This window comes from Kogia breviceps, chromosome 2 (genome assembly GCF_026419965.1).
Source record: "Kogia breviceps isolate mKogBre1 chromosome 2, mKogBre1 haplotype 1, whole genome shotgun sequence".
NCBI classification, from domain to species: Eukaryota; Metazoa; Chordata; class Mammalia; order Artiodactyla; family Physeteridae; genus Kogia; species Kogia breviceps.
The window spans coordinates 150,751,091-150,765,915 of record NC_081311.1 but is presented as its reverse complement, the minus strand read 5'-3'; the positions used below and the strand labels follow the sequence as shown (position 1 = coordinate 150,765,915).

Sequence of the window (14,825 nt, the reverse complement as noted above, 5' to 3'; positions counted from 1 at the left end):
TTCTGAATGAGTGAATGAAGGAATGGAATTGGTTTATTCTGGATATCTGGTAGAGTTACCCAATTTATAGAGCTGAAATGAACCACCTTTATCTAAATACTTTCTGTTGAGGACTCTGCCACTTAAGATACTTGCCTTTACTTTTTCTTGGCATAGAACCCTTTAGGAAAAGAGAACAATTCTAAAAAAGAGTATTCTGCAGATGTAAATGCTCTCAAAAAGAAGCAATTTTAGCTAATCCAGCAAACTTGGTTTGTGGCAATTCACTTCTTTCCCAAAAGAATATTTTACCATCGTAGTTATTATTCCCTAAAGTATGCCTAGATTTAGGCCTTCTATACAGCCCAAACTTTTCAGTTCTGAGTTTACTCCTTCTAGGACTGTTGTTCATACTTTGCCTAACATAATTTTCCCTTGTTAACTATAGGAATCTAGGAAATTCCCAGAAATCATGCAAAAAAATATTTATAGCTGAAGTCTTTGACCTTTCTTAGATATATTTAATTCCTCTTAAGAAATTATGAAAATTATGAGAAATGAAGGGGAAAAGAAAGGTGATCCAAGGAATCTCTTCAGGTGAGGGTTAGTATATGTATATATATATATATTTTTTTTTCTTTTTTTGCGGTATGCGGGCCTCTCACTGTTGTGGCCTCTCCCGTTGCGGAGCACAGGCTCCGGATGCACAGGCTCAGAGGCCATGGCTCATGGTCCTAGCCGCTCTACGGCATGTGAGATCTTCCCAGACCAGGGCAGGAACTCGTGTCCCCTGCATTGGCAGGTGGACTCTCAACCACTGCGCCACCAGGGAAGCCCTATTTAGTATATTTAGTTAGTATATTTCCCTCTAGGGAAAATGATGAAAACCTTCAAGAATCTGATGCTCAAACTTTATTTCTATATCATTCTTCAAAACCCAACCTAGGCTAATTTTTTAGCAAAACAACTTGTAGTGAATGATCTTGGAAGACTTGGACTAATTGTGATTTGTATCAGGAAACTTTTGTGAAGGTTAAGAGAGAAGTTCAGCACAAGAACCCACACAATAATATTATCTCATTACTCTGGACATGGGATTCTTTCAGAAGGGGTCTATGTTTCCATATCACCCTTCCATCTGGACTAAGCTTCTGTGCAGGTCTGTTGGTTACAAAAAACCCAGAGTCATCAGTAAGAAATAGGAATCTCATCAAATAAAAGAAGTTCAACAAAAATAAGGCAATAGTTTTGATGTTTTCTTCTATGTAGAGATAGTAGAGCACCTACAATTTATTTTATATGAGTTCATCATGAGAATAATCCTGTTGTATTAGCCATTATAGATTAGAGATAGTACTACTCCCACAACCCTGGCTAAATGTTGTAGATCAGTAAAGTGCTTTGTGACTAATTGCTTAAAGTGCTTTTATTTTAAAGCATGGGTTTGCAATTTATGAAGGAGTTCTGTAATAGGAGTATTGCCTACATGACCAAGAGAAGCAATTTATTCCACTACTAACTTCAACAACTATAAGTAGATAAGGCTCTCTCCACATGTTTCTTCAAAATAGCCCCTCAGCATAACCAGCCTAAGTCAGACAGGAACATGTACATAGGAGAGAAAAAATAGCATGGAAGGCATTTTGTAAGAACACTAGTCTTTCTCATTCCAGGTTAAAGGATAGATGATTATGTGAGATTGATTTCTATTTTGGCTGATTCTTAGACCTTAATTAATGTAGTTACCAACTAAGCCCTCTAAGATTTGGTGACTAAAGCTGAATAAGACAGAAAAAACAATTAATTGTTTGGGAATTTGTTATCACCAGGTCAATTTAGTTTATGCATTTGTCAAACAATATGTATAGAATATCATTAGGAGCATCTAAAGCCTCCTAGAACTTTGGATTATGCATGCCCCCAATATTTTATGAATCTTTTTTCTGTAGTAAGTACCTACTTGCTGAATATTATGTAGTCAACTTGATGAAGATTGTAAGTGGTTTTTGTCTCCAAGGGGAAAATGTTGAACAAGTTCAAAGGAGGCATACTGTCCTGATTCTTTCTTCTCTCATCTTCCCTAGATGGAAACTCATACCAAAAAAAAGTGCTCTCTCCACTGAAGAATTTGATCATAAACACCAAAAAATTAGTAATTTGTGATGTTTGCCATCTTAGAGTAGAAACAATTCATTGCTTTTGCTATGCATGAATATGAAAGGTAAACAGTGTGTGCAGTTTGTGATCCCTAAGATCTAGAGTGGTTGGTTGGCTATGGTATTACAGGATGGCTAGTCAGAAATCATCGGGACAAAAATGATGGTGGAGTTTTCACATTTACACCTTTTGATTTTTTTAAGCATAGATATGTACCTCAGTCATATATTTATGCTGGATTTTAAATTGAATAACTTCTCATTATTCCTGGAGTCAGAAATTTCTATTATTTCTTCTCCATGGTATGAGAACATGGCAAGAGAACATCTGGGTCCTTCTTGCAGCCCTTCACTTTGAAATCCTCCTGAGTATAGGTCTGTGTGGGTCTTGGGATTTGAGTCTTTCTTAGCCTGTCTCCTACTGCAGGTGTTACTACAGGAAGTAATAGTAAAAACTGAGTTTTGTTTTGTAGGGAGGGCTGCTTACTATAAAACTACTCATTCTTCTCTGAAAAACTGAAGTTTGAATTTTAGTAGCTTGTCAGAACAGGAAGATTAAAAATGCCATGTTTTTTCAACTTGAATCTTTGCATTTCTCCAGGCAACACAAAATGCATTCACTCTTTTCAGATCCAATAGAAACTTGCCCCTGTGGGTCAGGGAGTTAGTACTGGGTGACCAAACTATTCAGGTTAGTACATTGAGGTTGAAGGCTCAGCTCTGTTCCTTAGATGGTATGTGATCTTGAGCAATAGAAATTGTTGGCAGGATTAAATGATAAAATATAAGAAGTAGCTGGCATAGTTCTTGGCACATGGTAACTATTCCCTTAATATTAACTACTGTTTTTGCTGTTGCTGCTAATATTATTAATAGTAATAAACTTTTCAATTTTTACTCATTAATCTGTATTTTTCTAACAGATCACTTATGATTTAATAAATCAACATGTAACAGCATATTCATGTTAAAATACATGTAGAAAGATTATAATAAGAATTTGAAATTTAAAGGTGTTTATGTTTTGTATCCTTTTTAAAGGTTTTGTGTAAAGACCTACTGTTTAAAATCTGATCACACCTTCTTCACGTCCATGTTTGGACCCATTTTAAAACACAAGAGCTCAGAACTTTATAGAAAATTGTAGACCAGAGATTGTGGATAAGTGGGAAGATATATCATGTACATGCCTCATTGATTTTTCTTTTTGACATCATTAAAATTGAGCAATTTAAGAAATAATTTTCTGATAGTAGTAGCATTATGTTATAAAAATCTCACATTGAAAGTAGAACTTTCAACTATTTTTTTAACTTTCAAATTGAGTAGAATTGGTGACAAAGCAGTAAAATCAAGAATTGATCTTTTTAGTAGTTACCTAGAGCCACTAAACATGAATGATACTCTATTCTACATGTATAAGAGAGTGAGAATTAATGGCTTTTGTTTAGAACAATAACCCTCAGGGGTTTTTTTTGCAGGATTATCTATCATTAAAACAAGTTCAGTTATGTTCAGTATTCTCCATTTAGGCAAAAAAGTAGATTTACATATTGACATACTTAGAACATTTTTACTGAAAGCAATTGAAATGTTTTTTTTTCTTAATCTAGCTTTAAATAGAAAACCCAATTAACTAGAATACTAAAAGCAAAGCCAAAGTGTTTCTATCATTTTACAATTTTTTTCCAAGTTTTAACTTTTAAAACTAGTTTAGATTACCTAAAATTAGTACTCTTTATGTATTTTTTGCTTATAAGAGATAAAGAAAATGTGAATTTTTGCTGCACCTCTCAGATTCAATTTTCATCCCATCTTTTCCCTGATTGAGAAAGTAGAGAAGACCCATACTGCCTCTCACGTTAAATTGGTTCTAAGAGCCAAATCTTAAAATTTCCACAACTGTTCCCACCACTCTTTACAGCAGACAAAGTATGATTTGAGTGGTCTTCATTTCACTACCCTAGACCTTCTTTCTCCATTGCTACCCTCTCAACTTCCCTACCTTCAAAGACAATCAATGACCTTACTTTCTCACCATCTCCCTGCCACCAGAGCCTGCTTTAAAAAAAGAAAAATTAAAAAAGATCTGTGATTCAATCAGACAAATTCCATCTGAGAATAAGAGCATTTCAATAGGTGTGAGAGCTTTCCTCTAAAAGAATGACACTGAAGGAGAAACCATTACTTTAGTCAGTGGGCAGGAACTCTGAGTCAAGTTTTCACAACGGGGCTTCACTTCTTCCTTGGCACATCTTTTTCTTTCCAATCTGCTGCCTTCACTCATATTCCATTCCGCTCTTCCATCTCACCTCCTCACTCCCCTCTTTAGGAGAGTATTCCTATCCTCATGCCACCAAAACACATACATCCTGTAGACCCAATTTTAGACTGAACTCTTTTAAGAAGACATCTCACTACCTCTCTTCATTGTTTAAACTCTAGTTTCTATGGAACTTTAAGATTTCTGGCTGTTTAATGTGCTGTTTGCTCCCCAAGTGGAGTGAAATGTTACAGAATGGCAGATGAATATACATAGAGATCGTGCATTCATTTTCCACAGATCACCTCTGATCATCTCTGTGCAGAGCTCACCACATCTTTAGGTGCTTAATACATGTGTATTGGGATTCATTTACATTGCTAATATGAATCGGTGTGTTTTGTATTGCTTTAGTTGACCAAAAAAATAATTTAGCCATTTCTTGATTTGTATCTTGTATAACACTTTATGAAATAAGGCATTACTTCCTCTAACTTTACAGGGTTGAAACTAGCACATTTGGAAAGAGGTGGAATTTTCTTCAGCAGCCTCACCTCTTTTTTTCTTCTCATCTCTGTTGGTATTTAGTGTTCACTCCTTCCTTTGCTTACTGTTACCTTCATGCACACAGTAAAATGTATCCTCAGGCAGAAAATACACAACAGTTTCCTCTCGAGAGGCATTTAAATGAAGAGTATTTTCTCCTGATGTGAAGATTTCTTATTCCCAACCTACAAGGCAAATCATATTATACAGATGTCAAAACACCATTTAGAATCAGAAGCTCCGATTTATCCCACATTACGTTTCTCCAGTAACTATAACTTTCAATCCTAGATGATCAATTCTTTCTAGTTATTGGCAACATAAGCTACATAAGTGGACCAAAAATAGAACTGAAACAACCTAGACAGATCTGCCTGCATGAGGAAATACTGCTATACATAGCAAAGGTAACATTTTTCTTATGAAGAAATGATAATGCAGTATAACTCAGAACTAGTATTTCTGCTGAAAGGACTACACAAACCAATTTTTGCCAAGTATTTTTCAAACACTATTTGCTGCTTCTGCTCAATATGGAAAATTAACTGAAGTATTTTTTAAGGGATAATATGGGGGTCTGTCTCCCAAACTCTCCCAGACCATGGTGACTTGGAGTAGTCAGTCATTCCTTCTGGCCATGTGTTCCTCATTTATAAAATGGAAATTATGGTGATAGTTTTACTACTCCATGCAGGGATTGTTGGGTCAGATAAGTGAGAAATGTATGAGGGCAAATATAAACCATTAAATTAAATCAATTATTGTGTTTATAGAAGAAATTATCTTTTTGTTAATTATGAATTCTACATGTAGGAAAACACAACACGCACATCAAATCTGTTATATCTTGGATATTACTATTTAGGACAAAACTTATCTTTGAAAAGAGAATAGATTTAAAGTCTTTGTGAAGAAAAATATTAGTAACTAATAGAATAAATGGTGTATAGATATGGCAGAAATGGTGAAGATGGTATGCAAATAATTGTAGTTTGGGAAATGGTGAAGCTAGAGGGCAAGATTCTGGTTGGACTTTGTCAGAGAGATTCAGCCACTAGACAGCCTTGAAACCTTGGTCAGATGACTCAACCTACAAATCAGTTTCTACACTTTGCCGTGAAGATTCAGGTAATTAAGATAAGTGAAGCACTTAAAATAGTGCCCACCACCTAGCAGTTGTTCACAAAGTGTTATTACTGATATATTTTCAATTGTATAATAATTTATCCTAGCAGATTATTTTTTAAATACTAGTTCAACAAGACCATAACTGGACAACTGGAGTCTCTAATACCCAGCTGATCATGTGCCTTACATTATTGCCTGCAAGTGTTATTTATATCATCTACAAAGCTAACATACTATGATTCTAATATAATAATAGTGAGCTCAAATTTCAGGCTAAGATTTAGATTAGCTAAATTTAAAGGATTTCTGTTTATTTCTGTAGATGTGTCCCTCCTATGACCTCTATCCCCTCCTTGCACCCCTCTGATTTTACACTGTGTTTATAAAGCAAAAACCATATTTCCATCATTTTACAAATTACTTTTTTCAAATTTCAACATTTAGATGTACACCTAAAAGCTCTTTGAGATGAACAGAATTATCCAAGTTTCCTTACTTTCACTGCCTTTTTCCTGGCTATCAACCAAGCTTCTATGCACCTGCTTTGAACAAACCCATTGCATTCATTCCTAAGCTGTAGCTTCCTATGTATGGGAACTTGCAAATCTCTTCAGTAAAATGAAATTCCTAGGTCACTTTATGGGTCTTGTTGGAATAATCGTGACTTAAAAGCCAATGATTTTTACTTCAGGTTATCTATTTGTGATCTACACTGAAGGAAATCACTTGATTATTCTGGGCCAGCTTCTTACCCATAAAATAAAGTTTAGACTAGATAAAATATTTTAACCCAGGTTATATAGATAGAGCCTGTACACTTGGAGAGTGATTTTTTTTTACTAACCTTTAACTAAAATTTAGGATTTCCTTCATTTGCAGGCAAAAATACACAGAGTAACATTTGGGGTATTTGTGTTTGTCACCAATAGAGATCATCAGTATTTTCGTAACATATTTAAATTCATGGGTATACCTCGAAGTATTATTTGATATTATTATTTCAAAATTACTCAGCTGATAGACCTGCAGCTAGACCTTGTTATTTAACTCATTGGTAAAGAAGCACATATATTACTGTATCACATGTTAAGGATTACTTAAAGATGTTGACAATTGTATTTTAATAAAAATGAAGTCCCTTGTAATCCCATGTATTTCATTTCATTTATTTATGAATTTTACTTTAAGGAGGTCATACGTTTCATCAAACTAAAAGAGGGGACTCTGATTCAAAAACGTTTGGAACCTTGGATTATAGGGATGCTTCTCAAGAAGGTCTTTTACACAGATCACTCTTGGGTGATGAAGATTATCTAAGATGATCTGTAATGAATTGAAAAATGCAAATCAGTTCTTTTCTGTCAGAATGATATATCAGAATGATATGGCTTTCTTTTTTAATGAAAGCCTAAGCATTACTGTCAAGTAACCCTTCCAAGTAACCCTTTTTTATGAAAGTCTAAGGGTTACTTCCAAGTAATCCAAATTAGTTGTAAAGGCCTTCTACAACTAAAGATTTATTAACTAAAAGTAATGTGATTTGAATTTGAATTTGCTAATTCAGTATTTTCCTAAGCATTCTGGCTGCCATGTGATTGATTGACAACGTTGTATACCTGCCCCTGAAAACACCTGGAATTTCACAGTTTCAAGGAATATTTTTTTTTCCAGTGCTTCAAAAATCTTATCTTGAATTGGTCATAGTTTTACTTTGCTACTTTTCTAATTGCATGTATGGAATTACTCTTGGATGTAGTCTATGTAACATTTAGGGATTTTTTTGGTAATTGCTGCATTTTAACCATTTGCTATTTTGCTTCTCTTCCACTGTTTTGTTATTGATGAGTTCTTTATCCACTAGAAGTAAGAGCATTCGATTATTGGTAAAGCTCAGTGTCCTTCGTCCATTGTAAAAGATTCTCAAAAATTTTGAGGAACAGAGAATTAGTTAATTACTTATATTCCTTTCTTTTAAATTCAATCTATTTTTTTCACTCCTGTTCTGTTCTATTCTAGTCTATTTTGTTTGTTATAATCCAGTTATAAGTAACACAATATTAAATCAGAAGTATAAGCCAAGACGAGATGATAAATGTCAGAAACAAATTGACCAGGGAAGCAGAAATTTCACAGAAGATCCAAAAGTCAATAATAGGATTCTTATAACCTTCACCCAATTCAAACAATTGAAAGGGCCAGGTTGTTGATGGTTAGGATTTGTGAGGAAGATGCTTTAATGAGTTCTCTGCTATTGGGAAAGATGTAGAAATGCTTCCCTCTTCACCTCAGATCAAAGGAAGATAGCTTCACCCTTGGAGAGCTTGAAGTTAGGGGGATATTGGGAATGGAATCTAGTTCTTATGTGAGAGGTCTAAAAAGTTAGAAAGTGACAGATAAGCTGAAGGAGAGGAAGCTGTATAGGTTTCAGCCTATTCTCAAGTAATTTATAGGAATAAAGGCCTAGTGAATGTTCCATGTGAAACAAATGTAATCTACCTATATTTGTAAGCATGATAGGACCTCAGGAGACAGAAGCTGGAGATGTACCAACAAATTTCCAGGGGCTGTGGACATTGTAAAGGAACCAGAGTTTCATATGTCCATACCAAGGTTGGGCGAAGTCTCCAGCCATGTTCTTGGCAAGAGGTCCCTGGAGAGCCCATGAACGTGCTCACAGAATAGAGTCAGCTCTAAACACCTGCCTGGTCTAGTGAGTGCAAAGCCATCCTACAGTAGTACTAGTCATAGAGGAACTTTGCTGCTCTTCTTAGCCTTCTTCTCTCCCTTGCTCCAGCTCGAGTCCAAGGTAGCCAGTTGAGGGAGGGCAAACAAGAAATGAAAGAAACATCAAACATTCCCTCCCCCCATCACCACCCTTTCTAAGCTCTGCAGCAAACCCAAGGTTGGGAAGAAGTTTTATCTTTGTTTTAAGATTGATGTGTATTATATGTGACCAGACCTAAGACATTGGCATTTTAATGTTATCACACGATGTTTTTATTAACTAAGAATGATTGGCAAAGTCCTGATAATCTCTGAAAGATTGAACTTGGGACAGAAGATAAGTTTCTCCCACTGAATATATTTTAAAGAGAAAGTAAGGGACAAAATAATTTTGCTTTGTGATAATACTCCCTAAGTTATATATGTTCACTGATTTTATAATTATATAATTGTTGGAGAAATGATCTCAAAATTAATTGGTGCAAAGTTTAATTGTTAGTATATTTTCAGTCAAATTTCAGATTGAGAGAACATTCTATCATATATGACTGTTTTCTGAAATATCATCATATAGTCATATATGGGCATCATAATTGACTCAAAAATTAATTTCTGCTCATTTTTAACTTTCTTATATAATAAGACTCTTTTATCTGTACATTTTGCTTTACTTTTCTATTTTTGATAGATTCTCTGCAACCTCTCTAGAAATGTTGGAACATTTTCCATGCTAATTTTTTTCAAGGTTTATAAGAAGCTGAGTGATTCTAAGATTATAAATTCCAATAGTTTGTTTTGGCAGATGATGTCTTATCTTAAACATTACATTCCCTTGTACTCATTTGTTTTAAATTCATAGCAACTAAGCAATGTGTGATAAAAGACACTGAACATCAGAGGGTTTGTTTAAAAGAATTTGTTTCAATTAAAAATATTTGGGGAAAACATGCATAATTTTTATGTTTGATTTAATGCATATTTAAACATGTTTCATCTGTTTCATTTCTGTATTCCTAGATTAAATTGCAACTTTACAAATTTGTATAACCACCAGAAGATGATTTGTTATACTCTATAAATCCACAGGCTGAAAAGAAAATGTTTGGTATCTTTGGAGAAATGTGCCATAGATCCACTGTAAAATCCAGTCTTCAACATTTTCCTAATTGCTTTAGTTTCCTGACCTTATTAGGTTTTTTTCCTCAGACCTATTTTGTTTTTGTTTATTTGTTATTTGTTTGCTTATTTTTTAGGTGAGCCTGATCTTCATAAGAATTCAGAAGATCTAGTAAGTGCCGAAGAAAAACATGCTGAGACACATTCATAGGTTTGAAACACCTTAAAGGCTTCTGTCATTTTAAACATGAGAGGTAATTTTATTTTTTAGATGAGAAATTTATTTCTGAAGTGGATGGTTTGTAGAATATCATTAGAAACAAAGTTATCTTACTTAAATGTCCTCCTGGATTCTTCTTTTAAATCTCTATTTTTTGGAGCAAAACATTAACAGGTAAGCTTTAAATATTTAACTTTTAAATTTACCTTTTCAAAGGATTCTTGACTTATTCATCCATAAAAATTATATTTACTGAGGCCTTTTAGTCCTTTAAAAATAATAAGCTATATCCTATGGGGAGGTTTAATCCTGGTTTCTTCCACTATTCCATAAAAGAAATATGAATGTTTTATACCAATTTCCTTTTCTACATCATGTAGGAAATATGAATGTTTACACTGATAATAACAAAGCAAGTAGATATTATGAAACAACTTCAATATTTGCTAAAATCTGTGGACATTTGCATCAATGATTCCCTTTTTAAAAATTCAGCTTCTACAACCTAAGTGTCCATCAACAGGTGAATGGATAAAGAAGATGTGGCACATATATACAATGGAATATAACTCAGCCATAAAAAGAAACGAAATTGAGTTATTTGTAGTGAGGTGGATGGACCTAGAGACTGTCATACAGAGTGAAGTAAGTCAGAAAGAGAAAAACAAATACCGTATGCTAACACATATATAAACAATCTTAAAAAAAAATTGTTCTGAAGAATCTAGGGGCAGGACAGGAATAAAGACACAGACGTAGAGAATGGACTTGAGGACATGGGGAGGGGGAAGGGTAAGTTGGGACGAAGTGAGAGAGAGGCATGGACATATATACACTACCAAATGTAAAATAGATAGCTAGTGGGAAACAGCCACATAGCACAGGGAGATCAGCTTGGTGCTTTGTGTCCACCTAGAGGGGTGGGATAGGGAGGGTGGGAGGGAGACCCAAGAGGGAGGAGATATGAGGATATATGTATATGTGTAGCTGATTCACTTTGTTATACAGCAGAAGCTAATACACCATTGTAAAGCAATTATACTCCAATAAAGATGTTAAAAAAAAATTCAGCTTCTAGGGCTCACCTTTGATCTACCAAATTACCAACTCTGGGAGTGATGCCTTAGGAATCTGAATTTTTAATAATTCAGTCTGCTGCTATTTCTGTACACTAAATTTGAGAACCACTGTCTTGGACCAACAGAGAAGGTGCAGGCAGTTAGAATGGAGGAATGTGTTTCTTATAGTAGAGATGTCTTAGTATCTCCTTAAAAAATACATAAAAATGAGTCCTGCTATCTTGTACCTTGATGGTAGGGACAAGAGAAAATGCTGCAGGTACCATGTCAAGCCTTTGAGATACTATCAGTAGCTCCTTAAATATTGTTTTAGTTATGACACAGTTAAAATGTGATTAGCTTTTAAGATGATTCATTTCTCAGTATTCTTGAGTTAGTTGTAAGACTCTTTAATTGATAATAATAGTTTCATTAACAGCAACTATCAGTGTCAGGCACTGTGATGAACACCTCATATGTATTATCTCATTTACTCCTATCAACAATTCCAGAGTTAGTGACTATGATTACTGTTTTACATAGGAATTGTAAATAGAAATCAAGCCACAAAGTTGATGGAAATTTTAAAAACCAGCTCTGTATTAAACAATGTAAAGATATTGTCTCATATTAGCTACAGCAATTTTACTGCATACCCTCCATCCAAACTTTAAAGATACATAAACACACACATGCACGCATGCACGCACACACAGAAGTTGGAAGAATTCCAACTGATAGAAAGAATATCTATTATCTACTGATAAATCCCTTATTTTTACAAGCTATATGAAGTCCAACATGAAATTGCCATTCAGTGATTGATGCCTATATATGACTAAAACATGATCTTCATTTTCATTTGGATTTTATTTCAGGATAATGAGAACAGCACTAAAATATCCTAAATCCTCAATTTTCCACAAACCTATATTCTCCTCTTTCAACACACACTTGGAAACAGGCCATTTTATGGACTCATATAAGAGAAGAACATAAATTCTGAACTAGTAATTCTAGCCAAATAAATACACTCAAAGTTGCTACCAGAGATTTTGGCCAGTGCTTCTGCCATTGCTCTTCCTCCACAATTTGGCCTTCTTCAATCAAGCCAGAGAAAATTTTAAGACAAAAGTTGGACAGTCTTAATTTTTCATCAGTTTGAGCCCAGTTATTGCATAGGCAACTATGCAATATGTGTGCAGAAGATGAGGCATTTTAAAGTGTTACTTTCTTGCTTTGTTTTATACAGAGTGCTGTAACTACAGTAAATTTTTTAAGATGTTAAGTAAAAGGAAAGCAAAAACAAAATTATAGAAAAATATTTTTTGCAGCTCTGAGGCTATTTAGATTGTCCTTGTTATTTTAAATACATGGGAACAAAGTGAGAACCTGGGCTGCTCAGAAGCTGTGGTTGAAGTCCTATGACAACAATGGAGCATCAGAGCCCTGGCTCTGTGACCTGATGAACTCTTCATTGTAACTCTCAAGCTGGGAAACCACAGTGAAACCTGCCCCTGAAAGCAGTGGACCAGCCTGCATCCATCCCTGTGATTTCAAAACACTAATGCATCACCTACATGGGTGTCATCACAATGCAAGTCACACATTACCTACGATCCAAGATGACAAGAACCTCCAGCCATTGTTGGAGACAGACACTAGAACTGAGAATGGAATTTGCCTTCTGGGGTGTTGATCCCATCAGGATGTAACAAAATATACCACAGGCCAAGGGATAAGTGACAAGAAGTGTGTGTGCGTGCGTGTCTGTGTGTGTATTCAAAAATGTCTATGAAAATGGAATCCCACACTTTTCTGTACAGATAATGTTATTTGACGTGGAGTTTATAATTTTACCACACAGAAACAAACTGCAACCCTTGGAGACTCTGCTTCCTTGTCATGTTTTGCCTGAGCATGTGCAGAGCCTTGCCTTTGCTCCAAACTGAAGAGCTACATTTATTTGTTATTAGCTGACAAGAAAGGTCAAGCACAAGTAGGTGTTGTAACTTTTCACTGTACAAACTCTTCAATGATTGTGAGACTAAGCGAATTTGTCTTTGTGAATGGTAGAACTGGGTGGAAAAAATTGAGTAGCCATCAATTAAAGAATAAAGTGAAGGTGGGTTGTCCATCCTAATGAGTTTTCTGTTGCACATGCTTCTTCCCTGGGTTCCACAATGCTAAGCAATATTTTAGAAATGGATGCAATCACAAGCTTTTAAGTCTAAGTAGTGGGATTTTATAACTCACAACTTAGATCTCTTTTCATGTGTAAGCCATATTCTATCTGCATATTAGGTATGCATTTTAATTTAAGATATATTTGTGCATAGACTGTGTATAAGATGCTTTTAAATGTTCTGTGAATAAGTTCCTTAGATTTTGTTTCACCTGAAGCATATGTAGAACACAGCTAAATAACTGAATTGTATCATAGACATTATAATGCAATTGATATTTTAAATGTAAGCAGTAAAGATTGATCTATAATGATGTGTTGGGGGAAATTTATAGATATGTACATCATGGTGACTTTTTGTCCTACAATGGATTTCTTATTTCTATTTATGGAGAAACTGCAACTACTGCTTTTAATGTCTTTTTTAAGGTAGCTATTTACAAGCTAGAAAATATTCTGCATTTAAGATTAGAATATGACTGTCAGGGAAGTCTAATTACTATTGTTCCTATTTGAGCCAGGTGTCTCTCAGTAAAGCTATAGAGTCTCTCCACAGAGAAATAAATTTAAACACTGCTTCTTAATTGTCATAAGGAACATGTCCACTTTGTTCCTATTAATACTTTAAGATATATAGACTTACTAAAAAAAATAGAGGAATATAATGAAGTCATTATTTTCTGTATATGGGGTTTAACCTAATTTTCCAGGTTATGTAATTTATAAAGCGCTGTGACGGAACTTCCAGGGGAGTGGAGAAAATTCACTCCATCTCTTCAGAAGAGTTGTCACGCTATTGATGCACTTTTTTTCCCCTAATCTCCCTCCCTCACTCCCTCTTTTGCTCCTTCCCCTCCCTTCTCTCCTGCTTTCCTTTGTATCTTCCTTATTCCTTCCTTCCTCTCTCTCTCTAAGACAGGCACTAATTCATGTTAATTAGTGGGAAGTCAGAGCAGAGGGTACCAGTGCTCATCCCTTCTGCCAACATCAATGTTGAATCCATCCTAAAGAGAGGGATGGATGAATTAGGCTGCTGAGCCTTAAATGGCCTGCTTTGTATTTGTATCCTCAGCTACTCAACATATATCTAACAATTTCATATGCCTTTTTATTTAGCTGGTATCTCTTTTATTTAATTTTTAACATGACAAGCTACAATTCTTGTTTTTATTCTGTAATTCTCTGTATTTCCTATTGTATATGATTGTTAAATAAATCATACCTGAGGGAAAATATCATGAACCATTTGGTGCCTGATGTAATTCAATTTGGTGGGGCACTGAAAAGTTGGCAAAATCAGGGAAAACCAGAAGTACACTATCTTGAAAGTTGATATGAGTTCAATCAGAAAGTGATTTTTGGTCTATGAAAGAAATGTTCACTGAGCATTTATTATTGCAGCTATTATTTGCATACTCCTGGCTAGATGCATGGCACATATAGGATTCTG

The 14,825-nt window shown here is 34.8% G+C and overlaps 1 protein-coding gene across 6 annotated transcripts in view; it reads left to right on the top strand.

Moving 5' to 3' along the window:
- PDE1A (phosphodiesterase 1A) overlaps positions 1 to 14,617 on the top strand; it is a 349,210-nt gene extending 334,593 nt beyond the window's left edge. For all 6 annotated transcript variants that reach the window (XM_067026418.1, XM_067026419.1, XM_067026416.1 and 3 more), the window contains 2 exons: positions 10,050 to 10,166; positions 12,069 to 14,617. In XM_067026418.1, the coding sequence (XP_066882519.1) occupies positions 10,050 to 10,123 (74 nt within the window). In that variant the 3' untranslated portion in view covers positions 10,124 to 10,166; positions 12,069 to 14,617. The remainder of the gene's footprint in view (positions 1 to 10,049; positions 10,167 to 12,068) is intronic.
- The last annotated feature ends 208 nt before the right edge of the window (positions 14,618 to 14,825 follow it).